General features: G+C 33.2%; 1 protein-coding gene across 6 annotated transcripts in view; it reads left to right on the forward strand.

Moving 5' to 3' along the window:
• The window catches only part of Srrm1 (Serine-arginine repetitive matrix 1), a 150,292-nt gene that overhangs the window by 37,770 nt on the left and 88,335 nt on the right, over window positions 1-24,187 (forward strand). For 2 of the 6 annotated variants that reach the window (XM_085818626.1, XM_085818625.1), the window contains exons 2-3: window positions 20,749-20,792; window positions 21,235-21,324. In XM_085818626.1, the coding sequence (XP_085674752.1) occupies window positions 20,749-20,792; window positions 21,235-21,324 (134 nt within the window). Of the gene's footprint in view, window positions 1-19,325; window positions 19,483-20,748; window positions 20,793-20,830; window positions 20,850-21,234; window positions 21,325-24,187 lie in introns of those variants that run through there. The other 4 variants (XM_035364802.2, XM_035364803.2, XM_035364806.2 and 1 more) reach the window with 4 other exon arrangements.

Consider the following 24,187-nt stretch of genomic DNA (forward strand, 5'->3'; position numbering starts at 1 on the left):
GGGTTAAAATTTGTCCCACCACACACTTGAATTTCTGCTCAATAGATGGCAGCACTCACGATTATTTTTTCTTTTTGCATCTACTTTTTTCATGATTGCGCGCGCTTTTACATCCGTTGTATGCTCTGATGTGCTAAAATGTCTAGAAAAAAATTAACAACACAGGAAGCTTTGGATCTTTTTGCTGAATTGCCATCTGATTGCGACTCAAATGCTTCAGATGTCAGTTCTGATTCAGATGAAATTGAAATCCAAGGGAGAATAAATGAGGTTGAAGTTATTGCTGAAGAAGAAAGGAAAGTAGTTATAATTTGTTTCGCTTTTTAAAGACACAGACCCATTTATGCGTGTGGCTGCCATCTATGCACGTGGCACTGTAAATATGAATCGGAAGTATCTACCCACAAATTTATGTCAAGAAAATATATAGACTTTTCAGTTAGAGATGATTCAATTTATTGCATAAAATGGAAGGATAAAAGATCCGTTTCTATCCTGTCTTGCTTGGAAAAGGCAACTCAAATGAAAGAAATTAATAGAAAAGAACGAGATGGAAAGACAAAAAAAGTACTGTGTCCAAACAGCATTATTTCATACAATAAGAACATGGGATATGTCGACTGATTGAGCAACTGAAAGGACTATATGAAATAGACCGCAAAAGCAAGAAATGGTGGCACATGATTTTTTTTTTTTTTACTTTTTAGAGGAGAGTATAGTAAACGCATTTATTCTATTTAAGTTTGTTCGCGAACCCGATCATGATGTAAACACAATGAAAGATTTTCTTCTCTCAGTTATAGAAGGTCTAATGGCACTTGCAGGCAAGAAAGAGCAGAAAAGAAAACTGAAATCCCCAGTTCAAATAAAAACTAAAAACCCGTTCGTACAACCAGAAAAGAGACTAAAAAATATAAGTCACATGCCAAAGTGAACGAGCAGGAGAAAGATGTGCATATCGCAGCACATCGAAAGAAGAACGACGAACATTTTGGAAATGTGAAACATGTGAAGTGCCTCTATGTTTACAAAAGAATGAAACAACATGTTTTTCAAAGTTTCATGAAAAATGACTGTTTTTCAGTTTTAATCATATATAAATGTTTTTGAATCAAGTGCCAATTTCAATATTTTATTTAGTATCATTTGTACGTGTATCAAATTTTAATCTTAAAATAATATTCAAGAAAATATTTTCTTTTGTTCTTAAAATTTAAAAATATTAAATATATATATGCAAAATGTGCATATTCAAAATTTTACAAGTCATGCATATATGCAATAAGTACAAAATGCATTTTAGTGTGTTTATTATGAATATTTTAGAATGCACGCTTTATTTTGTTTATTCATTCCACATATGATTTTTTTTCCCTGCTATACACCAATATGCTATAAGACATGTGCTAGTTGCATGGTGGGACAAATGGTATCCCACCTTCCCCCGTAAAAAATAAAAGCGCAGAATTTTTTTCAAGCCTTAAAGGCACTTAAGTAAGTCCATCTGACTTATTCTAAGGCATTTTTTTAAAGATTAAAATATATTTTAAATATGCGTGTCGCAAAGGGTTAAAAATTAAGCATTCACTTTCTTCAGCACCAGAAGATAAAACTGCCAAATTTTTTCCATGATTTGAAGGACCATATGTCATAAAAAAATAACTCACGCTGTAGTAGTGTTAAAAGCCAGGAATGGTGAAACCTGCTCCGCAAATATTGATCAAATCAAACCCTACTATGATCGTAATAAAATGCAAATATTTACAGATCTTTTGCAGGATCCGGCACGGCAGGCACAAGCTCCAGAGGTGGAACAACGACAAGTACAAGGGCAAGCCAGTAAGAGGCAGGAGCAAGTGAAAAGAAAGTTTCCCCGCGGGAAAATTGAAGGTAACAAGAAAAAGAAGCCGTTCCACCGTCCAGAAAAGAGAGCTCACGAACACCCCCAGAATGAAGAAGGGAGAAGAACGACGTATGCAAAGAGAGCCAGGAGAAATGACGGCAACTATAACCCGGCTCTAAAACGGAAGATCTACTCATCCGACAGGACTCTCAGCAGCAAATGTCGCCGAACTGCGGAAGGGCCACCAGCGGCGGAGGAAAAGTTACAAGGAAAATTTGAACGGCCAGCAACGAGGGCCAAGCAGGAACGCGAAAGAAGTTTCCCGGTTCCGCCAAGACCAGCTGCCATCAAACGGCCAAGACCACAGGCAGAGGCGAAAAAGAAGGTATTCAAGGGTGACCGAACTGGAGAAAAAAGAAAGCTTCTAGAGGAAGGCACTGAAGGGCGAGCCCGTACAAGAAAGAGGATAAATCAAACAAGAATCTTCGCTACCTTCCAGGACTGGGCTCAGAAAAGAATGTCCGAATATCACAAAGATAAGTAAAATTTTATGTTACTTTGCAAATTTAAGTTAATCTTTCATTCTTACTGCAAGTGGCAGATTTCAAGAAGTTTTACCTCATGCGAGGTCTACTTTTATCGCCAAAAGGGCGAGAAATGAGTTGTTACCGCCGATTTTGGTATTATGTTTTTCAATTACTCGCGTGTAAAACTAAAGTTGATGTATAATAGGAATATGTAAAGACTTAAATATTGTAAAAGTTATTGTATAAATTTTATTTAAAACATTCTGGCAAGAAAGAAGTTTTAGTCTGAAAGACTTTTTGAAATGTAGTATTTCAATGTAGAAAAATTGGCACTTGCTTTGAAAAGAATAGAAGTTAACAATGTACTACTAATGTGTGTTGTCAAATGCGTAAAATTAACGGCATGTTAATATGTTCTTATATACAATGTGAACTGTTATTTCAAATGTTAAGAAATACCGTGATATGGTAAAAGTAATGTTAAAAATTTGTTATTCGTGTGACTGTAAAAAGACCAAATCATGGTGAATATGTGTTAAAGGTTAAATAAATGTAGTTAGGCTCTCTGACGCTACACTTCAGAGTTAGCCACTTTCAGAATAGTACTTCAGGGTTTATAGTTGAAGTTAGGGTGTGTTATGAGGTCTTGGTATGTTGAATTTTTAACACGTTAGTGCTTTGATTGTAGGAGGAAGTGTTGAACACGTAGACATAAACACATTCGTGTTTGGTGTTCTTTTACAACACATGTCAGAGAGCACGGGAAAGATAATTAAAATAGTCATGAATGAAATAAGAATGTTAAGAGAAATATAATTATACATGTTACTTGCCATTTCATTGTGTAACATTTCATTAAACTAGTTTTCCTTCCAGATCTCTGGAAGGAACCAGATTTGAATAAAAGCTCCTGTTTAGATGCAGTACAGATGAAAAAATTGCGTGTCCTGGGAGCTGCTATTGTACGAGGGCCATCCAGGTGCAAGATGGATTCCAAAAATCTTGACAGAGGACCACAAAAATCAGCGAATGGCTGCAGCGTTGAACTTTTTGGACGCTTACCATAAGGATGGTGACTCTTTACTCGATCGCATCGTTACTGGTGACGAAACATGGGTGAAACATGTGAACTGTGAAACGAAATTGCAATCAATGCAGTGGGGGCACACAAGTTCTCCCCAAAAACCCAAGAAATGCATGCAAACAATGTCGGCAAGGAAGATGATGGCGACTGTTTTTTGGGACAGAAAAGGTGTAATTTTGGTGGACTTCCTGGAAAGAGGCACTACAATAAACTCTCAAAGGTATTGCCAAACTCTCCAAAAACTCAGAAGAGCAATTCAAAACAAGCGCAGAGGAATGTTGAGCTCTAAGATCTTGTTGATTCACGACAACGCCCGGCCCCACACGGCAAATGTCACTCGTAAAGTTCTTGAATCTTTTAAGTGGGAGTTGTTTCCTCATCCGCCGTACAGTCCCGACCTGGCACCGAGCGACTTCCACCTATTCCCAGCAATGAAGAAGTGGCTGGCTATGCAGCGTTTTGATGACGACGCACAGCTGCAAGAAGAGGTAACGAAGTGGTTGAAGGCGCAGGCGGCCGAATTTTTCGACGAAGGAATTTCCAAGCTCGTACATCGCTACGATAAATGCCTTAATTTGTATGGTGACTATGTAGAAAAGTAGTATTTGAGTGTGGCTTTCATCTGTATATAATAAAATTTGTTTCCTATACTTTGTTTAATTTTTTATTCCAAAACGTAATCTACTTTCTGGATAGCCCTCGTAAAAACAAATTTCTTTCTTTTAAATTTCTAGTTTCTAGCGAAAAATGTTTGTAAAAGATTGGCCTCGCGTTAGATTCTAGAGCTAAAAGTTTTCAACAAGGTCGTTTTAGACCTCAGTTTCAAACTAATTAACTCTGGCGGGAAGTATGTAAGGATCTTAAGTTTTACTAACGTTTATTTTATTTTAAATCTTTACTATCACTTCTTATTTTCTACTTCCGGCCAGAATTATAAGCGTTAACGTATTTATGCAAAGTTTGTCTGGCGAACGCCAAGTACTTAAGTTGTGGCTTTTTGCCAAGCGAAAGAGAGGAAGCAGTTAGTTGAAGCAGGCCGCTTACCTTAGAAGTTTTACTCAGTTGCTGGTTGCCTTCCAGGCCAGAGGTTTAATCCTCTTGATAATTTTAAACGTATTGTAGTGTTCACAGTTCTCTGTACTACATACGGCTTCCTGTTAATATAAGGCCAATCTTCCACGTTTATTATTTTAAAGTTAAAGTAGAGTTTAGTTATATTTTTATATTCTTACGTTTAGACCACGAGTAGTGGGTCTTTGTATTCCGAAGTACGGAAATTATTGTAAATAGAGAAAAATAAAGGGGTTTGTATACCCTTCTTGTGCATCCTGTCTACTTCCCACAGTTATTGAACATAGCTTTAGTAAGCTCTCTGTTCCGAGTCAGGTCCTTGCATGTTCCCGTAGAAAGTAAGACGGAACATTGAACGTGATAGGCTTTAAAATAGGATTTCTAATTATCTTTCAAACTCGGCTCTGCGAGATTGCCATTAATTTGTATCCTGTGTCGCTGCTGGGGAATGTGCTCATTTTCTGTGCCGTGAGGTGTTTTGCAAGTCCTCCGTGCGTGACCTCTAACACCATAGTTCCAGTTTAGGGTTGGTTTCGTGTCGCTCCTATTCCGTCTCAAAGCATTGATTTGTGTGGTTAAATAGTCTGTCTTATTATTTGTTGTGCCCTGGGGCGTTCTGCAGTTCTTTCGTATGGGACTCCAACACTTAAGAGTGTTTATTGCCACTCCTGTTTTGTGTCAAGGAATTGACTTACTTGATTAAATCATCTAGATGAGCAGTCAGTTCATCCACTGGCTCTTGGACGTCAGCAGCTCTGACTAGGATGCGGTCTCTACAAGTTGCTTTATCGGCTGTTTCGAATTTCATGGAGTGTACTAGAGCGAATTTTAAATCCTTGATATCTGCCATTCGCACAACTTTCTGTATTTCAGGATTCAGGATCTATGATCTGACTATAATCATATAAAGAAAGATATATTTTCGTTTCGAACTACAATTGAAAACGACGCGAACTTTAGTAGTATCCTTATCGGTTCCTACAACTGCTCTATGTGGATGAAATATTCCTTCGCTTCCCTAGAACATTCTTCAATAATTCCGTTCCCTTCTGATTTTTAATTGTGTCTTTGTATTCATTCGCCAACCATTCATCATTTTTGAAATTGTTTTTTAAGTCCTTAAGTCAATTTTTAATTAAACAAAAGTTTTTTTCTTAAATCCGATGGCTTGGTTTCCCATAACAAACAAGTTTCTTATCTTCCATCTACAAACCTCAAATTATTTTCAGGTTATTTGATTAAATTCTCATCTGCAATTGACAACTTATTCGAATCTGTAATTACTAAAGATTTTAAATTCCATAACATCTGCATGTCTGCGCCAACGCCTAAATTTGTTGATACTATATTTTCCTAAATTTTATCCCCAGAATTATTTTGTATTCCTTGAAGTGTAAGGCCAAAAACAATTTGTATGCAGTTTATCGGTTTGATTATTTTTTCTGCTTTCGACTCTAATGATGTCCCAAAAACAATCTCTCCGTATTAAAATGTGAATACCGTTATTTGGATCAATGCATGCCTCAGCTAAATTTAAAGCCTTTTGCTTTAAAATATTTCGAATATTTATATTGCGGATTGCAATGGTTGCAGCAGTAATCATTTCAGTAACTAATGCTACTTCGTTCCTATTCCTCAGTGTTAACTTCGCTACACTTTAAGTTTTATTTATGGCTTTCGTGGACCCAAAAGCATAAACCGACAATTTCTCCTTTCAAATGGTCTTAAGCATAAAGGCATCTGCCAAGATTTTGCAATCCAAGACCTCTCACTGCCGTTATCTATTAACACCCGGCATAGTTTAAAGTTTCCTTTCGAACAAGCTAGGCTGATCCAAGTTTGCAATAATGCACTGCCATTTGACCCCTGGTGAGGCAAGCTGCAATGAGTCACTACGTTTGAAATCCCTTTCCCTCTATACACTTTAGCTGATTTATTATTACTATTTTCGCATAGCAAGTAGTGGTGAGCTAAGCTGTTGCAATTCTTGCATGTGTCAAGTTTAGTTTTACAGATTCATGCTAAATGGAATTTTAAGAAACAGGAAAAACATCTGTTAAGTTAGAACATAGCGCCACCTATTGGATAGGGAGAGAAACTCTCACTTGGCCATCTGGATTCGGCTAAGCAACATGCCAGAGCATGTATTAGATCTGAATAGTTAATTACTGTAAATAAATTAGTTAGTTCTTTTGCTATACAGTCCACTTATTAGTTTACAAGCATAGTACATGTTACAAATTTCAATAAGAACATAATAATGTAAACTAAGCATTATTATCCTGGATAGGTAATAAACAAATTTTCTAATACATCGAATATACACACCATTTGATGTTTTCACTTTAACAACTGTAAAACTTCTAGAATTCTTGCTAAAGACCATTTAAATGGCGGAAGATTATCTTCCTTTAACACAACTAACATACCTGCCTTTAAATTTTACCAGAACTATTGAAGAATAAAGAAAGTGCTACTCAGGATTACTCCTTTCAAGTTACGGATAAGCCTCAGATTACAAAAGCCTTAGGAATGTCATGGAATACGTCTACAGACTGTTTTTCTTACGATCTAAAGGTACCTGACTTTGAAGAAACAGGCACGAAAAGAGATGTCTTATCAACCACATGTTAAGTTAGAATATAGCGCCACCTATTGGATAGGGAGAGAAACTCTCACTTGGCCATCTGGATTGTTTGAACACCATTTGTGTAACTGCATTCCACCACGTTCTAGAAGACAGGTTAACTGTGCCTGCAACTCCTTGGCTCCTTGCATCGTATTAGCTCCAGTAATAATGTCGTCCACGTAACAGTCCTTCAGTATGGCTCTTGAGGCATGAGGAAAGTCTGTCGCTTCATCCATTGCCAACTGCTTCAGGACCCTTTCATTTTATTAGTACTACGGTTAATGTTATCCAATAACTGGCATCTTTTCTCTAAAAACGAAATTAATTCATCAAAAGTAGGAACTTCCGTAGCATTAATGCTTAGTTCAAATTGTTTGCGCGTTTCAAAATCTAGTTTCTGAAGTACGATATTTAATAACAGAATATCCGATAAATTATTTTTCTCATATTTTAAAACATTCAAAGCCCTAACGTTTTTAGTAACATTATCTATTACATATCTTATTCCTTTAGACGATTCGAATGTTAAAGTACGTAAATCCATTATTGACTTTATATGCGTCTCAATTAATATTCTTTTATTTTCATACCTATCTTGAAGAGCTTTAAATAGAGAATTAAAAGTATCATCAACAGTTTCAAGATTTTTTGCTTCATCAGTTAATGCAGCCTTTAAATAGTAGAGTTTCTGAACTTCTGTTAATTGCGTGTTATTCGCTATGATGTTTTCGAATTGAAGCTTAAAATTATTCCAGTCGGTATATTTACCAGAAAACTTAGGAATTGGTAATTCTGGCAAACGTATTTGTAAGTTAGGATCAAATTTATTACAATCATTTTCATTTTCAGAATGTGCTATAGATGATAGAATTTCCATAATTCTTACCTCTAGAACTTCCGTTCTTTATCCATTTCGGCGATTTCTTCATCGATGGCTGTGACATCTTTTTCATCAACGCTTTCGAAATATCTAATCCTCAAGTTTCTAATATCCATTTGAATGCTTTGTAGCGATCTATACTTTATTTGAAGTTCATTCTTATTCGAACTATCATCATATTCCTTCACTACATTTTCTAACCTAGTTAGTTTCGCTTTTAACGAAGTTTTGTTTCTATCTAATGCCAGCATTTTGTTCACTTCTCCGGCTCTGCTGACCATTTACTATGCTTGTAAACTAATAAGTGGACTGTATAGCAAAAGAACTAACTAATTTATTTACAGTAATTAACTATTCAGATCTAATACATGCTCTGGCATGTTGCTTAGCCGAATCCAGATGGCCAAGTGAGAGTTTCTCTCCCTATCCAATAGGTGGCGCTATATTCTAACTTAACAACATCGATTATCTCCGTTTAATCTGTTTTACCTTTCCGCTACACTTTCAAATTCGCAAAATTAATGTTCTTGGCAGTAACAAAATATGCAGTTTCTTTTAAAATTTGTACTATATCTCGCAGTTGATATATTCCGATTAGTATATAGTAAGCTTTATATTTTCAAATTTTCTAGAATTACCTTTACATTCGTTACCAAAATTATGATAATTTTTAGTTTGGCTACCAAATAAATATTCCGTATGCTGTATCTATTTGTCTAGAACTGTAAATAAATCCTTCAAATTCCGATCACTATCTAGATATATTCTATTGAATTCTAAAACGAGTTCTTTCAGAATTTTTTCTAACAGAATGGGAATCAATAAAGTGCTGAAACTTTTGTTTCAACTTTGAACGATTAAGCTTCTAATTTGAATATCGGCTTAATAAAACAACCATCTCAATCTAGCTAAATCATTTATACTTCTAATAATAGGATTTTTATGTACATTCAAATGATTGTCTATAAGTGTATTTGTGTATCGAAAACCATCTTTTAATATATCCAAAGCGGCATCATAATTTATTTCTGTTAACACGAAACCACTGATACAATTAGATGCCGTACCTTCTAAATATGACCTTAAGTAATTAAATTTATCTATTTTTGTAAGATTACTGTTATTATGAATAGATATTTCACAATGGTTATAAAAAGTCTAGTCAAGAAACAGGATCACCATAATATTTATTAATTATCAATTTAGGAAGTTCATTTGTTTGGGGTTCTCTGGAGGTTTTGTTTTCTGGTGTACCCTGAGCAATTGCAGGAATAGAAAGGGATACTTTATTAATATTCATTCATCTTTCATTAATCTATCAATTGCATTCGTTATCTATTATCTCCAGAAGATAATATTTTGTGAATATTCCCCTGTCAAAGTAATTTCCTCTTCTATATCATCAGAATTGCAAAGAGTTATGACTTCATCGGTTAATTGTTTTAAATTAGTTTATTTATTTATTACTTCGGCTCGAAAGTCTTTTCAAACATCTATTTTATTAGTCGCATCTCTCTCTCTAGAATCTACAATAATAAAAGTTTCAACTTTGTTAATTAACGTAATTAACGTAGCCCTAACTGCGCTAGGCTCCATTCTCAATTTAGCTCATTCCGACATTTTACAACAATTCAAATATCAAACAAAACATCAAAAGCTTCACTTCCTGCAAAATTCCACAAATTCCCAAAGCTTCCAACTAAAGTACTAGCATTCGCAGCTTCCGGTACCTCACTGGTGGCTCCATAAAAATATGAAGTACGCTCTTTCAAATTGCTCTACATTTTGTATAAACACTTTACTTATATACACAGTGGCGTAAATAAGGGTATGCAAGGAATGCCGTCGCATAGGGGCCCGAAGGCATAAGGGGCCCTTGAATGTTCTTCTGAACTACATTTTATATGTATGTATGTATGTAAGTTGCAGATAGGGGTCCTTGCAAGCAGATATAACAGCTGAATTCAGTGTTGCACTGAATACCCCCCCCGAAAAAAAGAGGCTGTATGCTTTAGTTTTGATTCCCCTCTGGAGGATAGCTTTCGAACTGTAGAGACATTAGGTATTTTTTGAAAGCAGGAGACTTGCCCCCGCCCGAAATCGAACCACGGATCTCTCGAATTCAATACAGGAAGTCAGGCCCGTGAAGTCCACTAGAATTCGCGGAAATTCTAGTTTCAGGAAGTGATTTTATACTGCAGCTAAATGTCAAATTTTGTCGTATAAGAAAAGAGTCAGTTGGCCAAGGGAAAAATGACTACGTCTTTTGGGCATTGTAGATTTTACACAGCAATTCGTGTTTAAACACTTGGTTATACAATTCATTTATTTACTATATCACATGATAATGGTTCATTCCACAAGAAAATTTTAAGAAAGATAAAAATATCTTTTTGTATATATAAATTGAGGAAAAAATGTCAAAGGCCTCTCATTGCTTAATTATTTTTTAAACTCATAAGAAAATCTTATTCAGTATGATTCATAAGCTATTGATGTGTAAATGTATTTGAACTTTTTACATCGCACAGAAGAAAAGATATGTTATAATGAATGATAGTTATGGCGAAATTTACCTAAATTAGACTGTCATCAATTGTAGGTGTTTCATATTGGTCATTGGAATAGAGCAGCCGTTATAACAAACGTCCACTGTGTTAACATTTTAGCATGTTTTTCTTAAAATCTAACTGTTTATATATTATCTTTCCAAATCAGCGAAAATATAAAGGGGACAGAAAACAATCTTACATAAACAACGAACGTTTTCTTGAGAGATGCAGAAACCCAATAGAAACTTTTCATACAATAATATAGGCCAAATAAGAATATTGCCTAAAAGTTTCCTATAAAGCTTTTCTCTGAAATTTTTCATAAATGTTTTATCTTAAGAAGACTTTTTTTTACCCATTTGTATTAGTTATGTTTTAAATATGCTTACTTCTAATTAAAGATGAGCCGAGGTTTAGCTGAATAACTTGCCTTCAGAAACGAGAAGAGCGATGTGAAATTATAACAAATTAACGGTATTCGGACGATGGCTTAAATGAATACTGATCAAATGTGGTCAAGTCATAAATTACAAACGACCCTAAACACGGGAAATGTTGAAAAAGGGAAGACTGAGCTCTTCGGTGTCGTGGGAAAATGTGAGGGTCATTTAATCTAACACTTCTACATTCCGTTCTATAGAGACGAAAATAAGAAAACAAATTGAATTTTTTGAATGAATGCAATTTGGTTACTATGAAAATGGATTATTGAACGATAAACTATAAGGCAAGGAACATCTTTTCTAAAAACATAGGAGTAGAAAGATATGTATTTGTTACTTCAATGGATTTGTAGTGCAAATATTTTATTTATTTTATTTTATTTTTCCAACGACAGATTGTGAACAATTACAAATGTAACCCAGTCCATTAATCTATACAAGGCCAGATGTGGTGGTCTCTTTAATATAGAGGCACCTTATAGGTAGGCCACCATCGCCTATCCTATGAAGGGACGGACAGTTACAGCCATGCCTTCTCCGGGATTCGAAACTTCGGCATCGCAGTCAGCTTCACTGACCACTATACCGACTGGGCAGCTTGTAGTGCAAATATTGAGTTTTGATTTCGAATGCTGTGTTACATATATACGAAATATCTGAGTATCTGAGAAAATAATCGTAACTCAAATGTCTTTCAATCCTTTCACGTTTAAGGACTGTTTACCAAATTACAAATACATTGAGGGTGGCTACTGTTTGGTTAATTTTCTAACGTCCTGTTTAATTGTTTTTGATTCGGGACTTATAAAATAACGCAAACTAGACTGCAGAAAATTCTTAAGAATGAAGTTAATCATACTGAGAAATACATTATTGATGCAATTTTTGGTTACATACATATTAGTTAATATGGAGTCACTAAATGATATATATCTATATGTATATAGGCATATATGAATGGAACAATATATGTAACAAGGTATAAAATTACAAGAATTAAATTACCAGATGCCTGAAAACAGGTACAATAATTTTTATTAAACTGGTATTATTTTATATAAATTTTTGAAGTTTAAATCAAAGAAGTAACTAGGCATGATTCTGATACTTAATTTGGAATGAATTTTTCAAAAATAAAAGAGTTATGGTATACTATTTGCAGTTCTCAATTTTCAAAACGTATAATTTCGAGAGTTTAATTTTGTTCATATATTTAATCTGTTACTGGCATTTCCATTAACCAACTCCAAAAATCAGTCCAAGTATTAAATTAAATTCATAAATGTGAATGATTCTTACAGTTTACAGTACAATACGCTTTGCTTTGGTTCACTATAAACGGCATATCCTTATCAAATTGTTGCTGTCAAATATTATCGCCCAGTATTATTTTTAAAGAAATTAAATAATGAAGATTCTACATGTATGAATGTATGTTTCTCGCATTTTAAGAAAGCGACGGTACCTATAGAGTCATTAAATTTTTAATAACGTATTCCTTCACCCAAACATGTGCACAAATGTAAGATATTTATTTATCTTTCAGTTTTAATTAACAAAGTCGTCTCTGTGAAAACAATCTGTTGCTGTTGCTATAGAAGTAAAACTTTTTTGTCTTCCACGCGTCACTAATTTTGCTATTCAGAAAAGCCTAAGATACTTTCATATTTAATCTGGAAGGTTACTGAATAATAAACTAAGCGTTTTAAAAGCAACAAGCGCAGTTCTTAAGAACATTTTTTACTACTTTCTGATATGATTTATTTAAGCAAACATGTTTAAAATCATGACATTTTTAATTAAAAGTATTCAGTATTTTTATGAAATTATATTAGCTGACTCATTAAAATCATCATTCTTTTTTATGATAACTATATTATGCGGCTGGCCGTACGAGTGGCTAGTTTTTAAAGCTAAAACGACACATACATACAAAGGAAAAAAAGCGGGGGAAAGCTACGGTTAGCAGGAATGAGTACAACAGCAAACTGGTAGACTGCGTGCGCAAGAATTACAAGAATTAAATTACCAGATGCCTGAAAACAGGTACAATAATTTTTATTAAACTGGTATTATTTTATATAAATTTTTGAAGTTTAAATCAAAGAAGTAACTAGGCATGATTCTGATACTTAATTTGGAATGAATTTTTCAAAAATAAAAGAGAAATTATGGTATACTATTTGCAGTTCTCAATTTTCAAAACGTATAATTTCGAGAGTATAATTTCGTATAATTTCGAGAGAATAATAATATGTAGAGCTGTGTGCAGAGCTTATCCTAACTTGGGTCAAGATGGTGCACAGCAGGTGGGCTGCCAAATTCAAGGAGTGTTGAAATGTTTACCTATTATATTTCTACGTAAAAGGGGTGGCCAATTTGTATTTTCAGTTTTGTACACGGGCGCCCAACGGTCTAGGTTCGGCACTGGCTGTGTGTAGAGCTACTAGAGATACCTTTATAGGAGCATTAGCTGTGTGTAGCTCTAATTTAAGAATTGGAAGATATAAAAGTGCTGTGTTGCATCTTTTTATCTAATCTTAAAATCTAAAAAAATACATGTTATAAATATAACAAATCAGTTTCCTAGAGAAGCTCAAATGAAGTTTTAATGAAATAAAATTGCACATAAAACATTTGTTACATTGTAAGAACAATATTTAAACTAACAATGACTCTTGCCATTCAGTGTAGTATAATTTTAGTGCTGCCAACAATATTAAATATTATACCACATTCACTCCTCCCAAAGAGTCTGCCAGATAAGAAGGCTGACGTCTCTGCCTTTTTGGACGCAAGGATTCACTCTCATGCAAGTTATCATTTGAACTATTTTCAAAATCATCTTGTCTGCTAGGGCACGGTAAATCTCTGCCTTGGGGATCCTCTTCTGTCGATTTTCTTACAGTTTTCGTTACGGGTTCAGGAGCTTCAGTGGCCAGACCTTCGTTCTGTTGAGCAAGAAAATATGAAAGGTGTTGGTTTTCATCCAACCCAATATCATGGGCATGTATGAGAGTATCTCCTCTGGGTGCTAAATATCGTATTGAAACGTTGGTTTCACGACTATCTGGAAGTTCAACTCAAGCGTAATCTCGGTTAACCTCAATGAGCTCCACTTCCTGCACAATAGGTTCATATTTATTAGTTCGTGCATGGTTCTTGATTAATACTGTTCCGAGTTGTGTTAACAACGTAGGTAAAGAACGTCCATTATATGATCTTCTAGCACATTTGTTGCTGTACACAAGAGTGACTGAATCGAATGCAAAACAGGTTGCAGAACGTCTTCCCAACGTTCGATAGCCATGTTCTTTGATTTTAATGCCAGCTGGATGGTTTTCCATATGATCCATTTTACCTCTCTACTTGGCCATTTACTTGAGGATTATATGCAGTTGTGCGACTTGTTACTATACCAAGTGAAGTTAAGAAGCATTTTAATTCACGAGACATAAATGAAGATCCTCTATCAGAATGTATGTAGGCTGGCATCCCAAAAATTGAGAAAATATTTTTCAGGTGAGCAATAACAGTAGCGGATATGATATCAGAGCAAGGTATTGCAAAAGGGAATCTTGAAAACTCGTCCACAATAGTAAGAAGGAAACGGTTTCTGGAAGCCGTAGGCAAAGGCCTTTTGAAATCTAGATTTAGTCTTTCAAAAGGTGCAGTTGCTTTAATCCTTCAGATCTATAGAAACGAGGTTTTACTTCACTGCAGCATACACATGAATTAACAGTTCTTCTAATTTCTTCTGGTGAGAAAGGCAAATTTTTAGATCTTACCCAGTGATACATTTGAGAATTTCCGGGATGACAAAGTTCATCATGTAGTGCCTTTAGATTTATTTGCGGTTTTATAGCTGCATTTATTTTTGATAAAGTGTCTGCAATTTCATTTTTATTTCCAGAGCGATATATAGTATCAAATTTGAAACGAGCAAGTTCTAATCGCCAACGCATAATTTTCTCATTTTTAATTTTACTGGATTGTTGTTGATCAAACATAAATGCCACACATCTTTGATCGGTAAAAACTTCGAAGTGTCTTCCAATGAGATAGTGTCTCCAGTTTCGTAAAGATTCAACAATAGCATATGCTTCTTTTCCAATAGAAGAATGTTTCCGTTAGGAAGAGTTTAATGTTCTTGAGAAAAAAAAATATAGGACGACCAGCTTGCCAATTGACTGCTGTCAATTGTTCACTATCGTCATTGTTCTCACACTGTTCAACAGCAGCTACCGGTACTGAGGAAGATATTAAATATGAGGCAGAATGATGTTCAGCAAGTTCTAAGGCTACAGCTTGATCATAAGCTTTTTCTAACGAAACACTGGCATTTTCTAATAATGCGTTCTCGAATGCGTGGGTTCTTCAAACCTCGGATGAATGCATCTCTAATGTTTATATTCTTTGAATTGAATGTTTTTGAGACCGAGGCAAGCGGCTGCAAGTTCGCAGCACTCCGTAAAAAAGTGAAAAAAAATTCCTTCCCCCTTGGTGATTATCAATTAAATTACTTTGAAATAGTGCCTTTTCTACAAAACCTATATCTTTCCAAAAAAATTTCGTTTCGATGTTGACGAGAATAAAACAGCGGACAATGAGAGGATTTACTACGCCTGGATTACTACGCTACCTGTTACTAAGCCTGGAATTTTAAGATAAGTTCTTTTCTTTCATTTAAAATAAATCAAATTTCTATAAATAAGTGCCTTTAAATCAATAAATTTTAATTTTTCATCAGTTTTTAGCATTAAAAAATACTTTAAATTGTTCAATGCTTGTGGCTTCCTTTGTGAATCAATTACAAAGAGACGCCAACGTTATTAGTTCACGTCTGTCACCACTTACCTTACCCTCCTCTTATCTTGCTTTGAGGAATCTCTGAGAGGGAAAATTGGGGCATCGCGCTATTTCCCTCTCGGATCTTCTGGATTCTTTTTCTTTTTTTAGATCGCTTAAATATATTTCGCCTTTAAATAATATTATACCTCACCGATTTTTTCTCATACTGTTCCTTGCTATCTATTAAATGTCCATATGTAAGGGATGGTTTATTCCTCACTGCCTTAAATAAATTCTTAGAACTATGAGCTTATATAAGTAACAGCGTGCCTCATTGTTTTATACTAGCATTAATTAACTAGTAATAAATTATGATAGTAAAATAATTAATCTTGTAATAAATTATGATAGTTAAATTAATAAATACTATGTTTAATTTGTGCTTTACTCAGTAATTTACACACACACACACACATATATATATTGTGTGTGCGCGGTTGTGGTCTTGTATTTTATATGGTTCTATGTGTTTGTCTGCCGCTGTTTTTTTAAAAATGTATGAAAATGTTGGGAACGAAAATAGCATAAGTTACTTTAGTTAAAGTAATATATACTTTTGCTTGATGACTTTTGTTGATATCTCAGGATGCAAGCATACATATTTCTTTGTATTCCATGCTAAATACCTTGATACGAAGCATTTTAACACCGTCAATATTTTTTTTTTCCCAGAAACACATCTATTCACCATTACCATACACACTCACCACACACACACACACACACACCTGTGAGACACTATTTATTGTAAATGAAGACAGATTCTTCTCCTTTTAACTACACTCATGGACACAATCGTATGTTAGGATATTTTCTTCTTTTTTTCCTTTTCTTTCTACAGGCCCCCTTTTTTTTCCTCTATTATTTTTGGGCCATTTATTTTAAATTTTATTTTGTCCCATCTTTTCTTCCTGGCCTTTTGAACTCGTACAAAATGTACGAAGTTCTTTTTTATTAGTCTGTTGACAAAGTAGACAGATGTCTTGTTTTGCACCCGCTAAGTTTTTCTGCTACGATGGGCGAAAAATCAAGCATAGGTGCGAAGGAAAGGTATATAGAAAGAGGGGAAATTTCGTATTTGAGGAGAGTAAAATTCACAATCCTTGCTCTACTGTTTTAATATTTGTAAATATTCATTTACAGACTCACCTGTTTGTTGAAATCTGGATGCTAAACAGTGCCGGACAAATGTATCATTTCTTTTAGCAATGTACAATGAATCCAGAACATTAATTGCATTATCATAGGAATGTAAATCATTAATATATTGATAAACACTTTCAGATGCGAAATTGCATAACAGCTGTAGTTTTCTTTTTTCAGTTGCCTCTTTCACTTGTGTGAGAAAATTTGAAAAACTTCTTTTCCAGTGTTTCCATGCAGGGTCAACATCAAATCTTTCTGGTTTCAATAGGTTATCCATTTTGAAAAAAAAAAAAAAAAAAAAAAAAGTATAAATTAATTTAAAAAAAGTATAAATTAATTTTAGTTGATTAAATTTTTATAAATATAACAAATCACTTTCCTAGAGAAGCTCAAATGAAGCTTTAATCAACTAAAATTGCACATAAAACAATTGTGACATTGTAAGAACCAAGGAGGTTAGAATAGAAGGAGGGAAGGTTCAACTCAAACGGCGAAGCTTGGCGGCCATGTTACTGTTATCACTGTGACTTGTGCAAGGAAGTCTGTAATTGTAACATTTTTTTTTTCCTTTTCTTTTTGATGCATGTCTGCTTATATTGCATATGGATGCACAAATAGATTTTCGAAAAATATTCCTGGGATTACTGTTCACTCGTAAGTATTTTCTTTTTTTTTTATGTAATTTCATAAATATGTTAAAAAAATGTCACAATGTTATGTTGTTTTCTTTACAGATGTGACAAAAAAGACTTAATAATAATCGAAACATGTTAAATACAATACATTTTAATGCTTTTGCTTACAGCTGGTATCTTCGTTCCTTAACATATAATGATATATGCTAGGATTATATGCTTGCTGTATAATTTGAAAGCTTAGATAATTCGTTTTATAATTTTCATGAAAAGTAAGAAATCAATTGTTACTATTTTTATGAATTGTAAAGTGTTAATTTTTATGAATTGTAAAGTGTTTATGAATTGTAAGGTGTTAAAGCATCGCTTTTCCTTATGTATTAATTATTATTCATTCTTAAGTTTTGTGAACTGTTACGAATATAATTTGTGCATTTGATCAAGATAAACTGTTCTGTTGTTAAAATGTTTTTGCATAAGCTTACAAATTTCTGGGCAGTATAGCGATAAACGTAAGTAAAATATTTACACAATTGAACATGTGAAAAGATATATCCAAAAATTTATATAGGTATATTTCTGTAATTCAGTTTAATTCAAGGTAATTTCTTTGAGATTCATAAATATGAAACGCGCATAAACTGAAATCATTGAATTCACATAAATCTGTTTTATTTTATTAAGATTTATTTTCTTGTTGATATAAGGTTGTCGATTGTGAAAAGAATCTATTTAAAACTTTCATTTAAAAAAAAGCAACATGTTACCATTTTTTTAGGTAATTATCTGCTATTAATTTCAGGTAAAAATGATTCTTTATAAATTATAATAATATTGCGAATAAATAAGAAATATCACTTCTTAAAGAAACAATTGGAAAGTATACCAGAGAAGTTGCTAATAAAATCTAAACAAATTCTTGAAATTATGCAGAAACATAATTTGTAAAGGCTTTAATGTTATGCACATGCATTTAGATTTCGAAATATTTCTTAATGATTTTCTGTACTTAGTAAATTACAGATATCACCTTTATACCTTTAAAACAAAAAAACTAACAATAGAGAAGCATTTCATTATAAATTTAACATATTTTTACTGGAAAATTCATGCATAGAACAGCTTACAAACACGTACGTTTCACTACCGTATTGCAATGTTTTGAAGTAACAAACATGGACGCCGCTTGTTCCGTGGAGTTTTATTCCCCGATAGTGGAGGAAACTGCGAACCCACCCTCCTTCTATTCTAACCTCCTTGGTAAGAACAATATTTAAACTAACAATGACTGTTGCCATTCAATGTAGTATAATTTTAGTGCTGCCAACAATATTAAATATTATGCCACAATACAGTAATCCAGAAAAATATTATCATAGTTGTAAAATGTTAATTTCTTAATATGGCTTATCAAATATCTCTTTCAACATCATTAGATCGTATTGGGCTTTGAACGCAGTAAAATGTTATAGTGGAACATTCTTCAGAGTTTGTTTACATGGTGTGATCAAGTGATTTTTCCAATAAATTTATTTCGAAATAATAAGCAAAATGATAAATAGCAAATTACAGTAATCCAAATTGCATTCTTTTGCTGCCCCCTGTCAACTCTTAGCGTATGTCATTGCTAAGCAAGAAATGCAGTACTAACTTCTACTTCCCGGGTTGCTAGAAGAAGAAGGTCTACACTCATGTTAAGTTTCTAGGAGAACGCCATATTTTGTATTTTTATTGATTTGAGTAACGAATACTCGTAACATCTTGTAGTAAAATTGCTGAAAGAAGGCTGTTGTTATCATGACTGATGCTGGATTCTTTAGAGTAAGTATTCCTCTAAATTTTAATTAATTATTTTATTTGTGTCTTGTGTAATGTAAAGTTCAAGCGCGGAAATTAGAATTTGTGATTGCGTATATTTTTTACTTCAATTCTATTGTCATGATTTGATGCCAATAGTCACATATTTATATGCATGTTTAGTGAATATTTGAAAGTAAAATTGTTTCTTGGATTACTGATTTAGTGAAATTATTTCTTGGATAACGAATTTATTTGCTATTAATATGCCGGCAATTTTATCTTTTCTTTTTCATGAAACCCAAGTTTTAAGTATTTTTCGTTGTACATTAATATTGTATAAAAATGACACGATATTAAATATTTGAATGTAAAATCTATACCATTTTGCGTGTTAAAAGTTTCATTCATCATTATTATTGCATTATGTCATGAAAAAAAATTCAGTGTTGTTATTTAATTAACCTTTAAATGATGTAGTATCTCTCATCTGCTGTATACATTTTTTACAGTTTGTAATCGATGCAGATTATAAATATGCTGAGGCAGAAATTTTCTGATTTCGTAATAACAAAATGCAGTTTGATTTATGTACGTAGACCTAAATTTAGATGGAAGAACATAAATGTTTGTATTTTTATGACTGGTAATTTTCATGAGAGAACTTATAGTGAGGAGCAAATATTTTGAAATAAATGCTAAAGGACTAAGTTTTTATCTAATAATATAATGGTTTTAGGTATACATTATTTCAAAAGCTAAGTTAACTTTAAATTAATCAGGTAATTTTGTTCAATGACTTTACACAAGAACACATTAAATTGACTACTTTTAAGTTATTTTTTGATCATCATGTTTTGTTTAGATGCTTGTATTAATTTGTCAAGAAATCTTTTAAATCTTCATTTCTTGCAGTACTGTGTGTACTGTATGTATTAAACTTTTGGAATTCTTGCAGCCAGTAATTGACATTTATAAGAATAAATTGTGATATTTGCAAAGTTAATGATATAATGCATTCCTTTCTAAATTCTGCTTTTTGAAGAAGCTTTAAAATTAAAGTAAGAGGGAGATGTGTGAGTATCTCCATGTGTATTTGCGTGTATTAAGCATTTGTGAATAGTCTAATTGCTGGCTATCTCAGTGAAAGTGCCATTAATATTTTTGTTTATACCTGTATAAATTGTTGTAATTGAAAGTATTAATTGGGTGCAATTTTCTAAATATATTGGCCAGAAGTAGAAAGTGTCTGAGGTCTGAAACACTTAAAATATTTTTTTCGTATTACAGGCAAACTAATTGATATGAAAACTCTTGTAAAGAACCAGCATCATGTACGTATTTTAAAATTTGAAGGTCTTGAAAATGAATTTCCTTTTTCAGTAAGATAGGTACAAACAAATCTCATATCAGTTTTATAAGTATGCAAGAAGTAAAATTATTATTTCAAAGGTTGAAGCAGTTCAAACATAATTTTGAACTGTTCATTTTAAAAGCTATTTTGGGGTTTTGTTTTTGTTCAAATTTATAATTTTTTTTTCTTTCCTTCATGATTTTTTTAGTAAAAAAAAAAAAAAAAAAAAGAGAAAGAAATAAAAAAGCTAATAATTTTGTTTTGATTTCAGTTTAATAAGTGTGTTTATTTTTAAACCCATTTTGAATAAATACTTTAATCATAAATGTTGAGCATATATATTTTTAGATGTTCATTTTGAGATGAGTATCAAGATTGTTAAATTAATCAAAATTTTTCTTGTTTAATTTCCTTTTTTTCAGGGCACTAGTGCCGATCAAGATAACCGTTTCAGCGATAAGCAGAAAAAGTTGCTTAAACAGCTGAAATTCAATGAAATCCTTAATCGAAAGGTGTGTATGCCAAAGAATAATTTTTTTAAACTATTTTGAAATGCTGGTGTTTAATTCCACACACACACACACACAAAAAAAAAAGTGCTATCTTTTAAATGCTGCTATTTTATATTTGTCATCATTCAAAAACAAGAATGAATTGTCATATATAGTTTGCATTTTGCTAATTTTTAAAAATTAACAAAAAATTATTTTACATTGTTTTTAAAACAAATGATGTGTTCAATAGCATATTGGGTGAAAATGTGCTTTAGCCCACTGTTTGGCAATTTTCAGTAGTGGGGATTTCTTGAAAATCGCCAGTAAAATCTCAGAATACGTTGTGTAAACAAAGTTGCTAAGGCGGAGCTAAGTGGCGCCCGTAAATGGGTGGGACTAAAATTGTGACGTCACAATGTATTCTCTATAGATATAGATATAAGTATAATAAATTCTTTATATTTTAAGTTATAATAATGCAGTAAATGAATTGTACCAGTTATTAAAACGGTAAACGATGCCGCAGTCTCTCATATTTGTATTTCATACAGCTTCAGTATTTTCAAAGATTTTAGAACTTATACAAATAAAAAAAGATTTGGTTAATCTTTGGATTATGGTAACTTGGCAAAAATTTGGCAACTAACCCTGCTACATTAACCCGGGAGAAGTCGCACGGGGCACAGTCACCCCATGCGTCAAAAATCAACAATCCTAACCGGAAATATTTCATTTTAATGAATCATCCTTTTAGTATCCTCCTGTTTGACATTCCTCTTGGAATGTGTATTGTTATTTTTGCTTGTTTTTCTTTTCTGCGAGAGAAGCAATCGTTTCTTGGAATGCATGAGGGAATGGGTTGACTGAGTCACCTCGTGCGAACGTTACTGCTTCGAAATTTTTCATTAGTAGAAGTTTAACTTCGTGCTCTCGAGTGTTGCCGTTGTGGTTCTGTTGGATTATTTGATAGATAAAGGTTTACAAACGTAAATTTATCGAACATGAAAAAGAGATGGAACGTTTGAGAACTGTATTAGATGAAGTTGAGTCTTCTGAAGGAGAAATTCATCAAGATAGTAAAAATGAATCTGATAAAGAAATATACAGTTCTCACAACAGCGAAAGAGAATTTGAGCAGAATGATGAAGACGACGGAAATCCTGATTTAGTAAAAAGTATTTTTATTAGCAAAACTAAGAGTTTGGCAGAATGGAAAATCAAGTGAAAAAGGTCTTCTCAAATTATAATAACTCATTTAGCAGGATTAAAAGAAACTGCACGCAATATAACGGAGCTTCTAGAAAGTTGAGAATTGTTTTTCAATGCTAAAAGGATACAATCCATTGTAGAGTGTACAAATATTTATATTGAAAAAATATTACGACAAATGATGTGGAAATTGAGCACTTTTTGGGCTTTTACATCTGTACGGCTTACATAAATCGTCACATAAAAATACGGAAGATTTGTGGGCTACTGAAAATTGAAACAGGCATTGCAATTTTACGGAACACAATGTTATATAAAAGATTTAAATTTCTTCTCTGGTGTCTACGGTTAGACAATGTGACCAGTCGTGAAGCTCGGAAAAAATTTGACAAACTGGCGGCTGCGAGAGAATTTTTTACCGATTTAAATGAAAATTACCAAAAGATATACCTTATTGGTAAATATGTTACTATCAAAGAAAAATTAGAGAAATTTCGAGGGCGGTGTTCCTTTCGTCAATATATACCCAGCAACCCATCGAAGTATGGAATCAAAATATTTGCCTTAGTAGATTCAAGAACTTTCTGCAGCTATAACATGGAGATATACGCAAGACAACAGTCGGAAGGTCCCTTTAGATTTGAAAATTCTTCATTTGAAATTACAAAACGCCTGTGCACCCTTTTGTTTGGGCAGAAATGTAACAATGTATAATTGGTATACGAGTTATCCTCTAGCAAAAGAACTTTTGTCAAAGAAGTTAACTATTGTAGGAACCCTGAACAGAAACAAGGCTGAAATTCCCACCAAATTCGTCCAAACAAAAACTAGAAACGGTTATTTATCTATATTTGGGTTCTAAAAGAACGCGACGATAGTATCGTATGTGCCTAAAAATCAAAATGTGTAGTTTTGTTATCTACAATGCATTGCGATGATGCCATTGATAAAAGTGATGATACGAAGAAACCAGAAATAATTTGCTTTCATAATGCAACAAAAGGTGGTGTAGATAAAGTTGATGAAATGTTATCGTTATATTCGACATCTCGAAAAACCAACAGATGGCCGATGGTCGTCTTTTACTGTATTGAACGTCACTGCAATAAATACCCGAGTTGCTTTATTCCCAACAAAGACCCCTCCCTTACAATATGGAAATAGTAAAAAATTCCTAAAAATTTGGCTATATTTCTTATACAGTGCCTTACATAGAGATTACAAAAAATATGTCAATGTTTCCTAAAGTGGTTCATGAAAGCATCGATAATGCGACTTCTAGTGTATCAGAAGAACGGCCATCAAAGAAACCAAAATTCGACAAAGGCCGACGTGCTATGTGTCCAAGATCCAAAGACAATAAAACTACAATTTCTTGCAAAATATGTGATAATTTTTCATGTAAAATTCATTCTTCCTATGTTTGTCAGAAGTGTATGTTAGCTTCTGACTCCTGATTAGGTATATATTTATTTTGAATGGATTTTTTTTCTTAAATATTGAAATAAGTTTTTTAAGTAAAGAAGTATAGTTTCTAAATGAAATATTGCAATTATTGTTTATAATCAAATGATTTCTATAAAATATATAACACATTATCCTAATGAAACTGATTGGGGTGACGCTGTCACTCCGCGCGATCTCCAACGTCAGTGTTGGGTGCGAGCTTTCT

This window comes from Stegodyphus dumicola, chromosome 6, assembly GCF_044657685.1.
Source record: "Stegodyphus dumicola isolate Sdum_Otavi_A_Nest chromosome 6, ASM4465768v1".
Classification (NCBI taxonomy): domain Eukaryota; kingdom Metazoa; phylum Arthropoda; class Arachnida; order Araneae; family Eresidae; genus Stegodyphus; species Stegodyphus dumicola.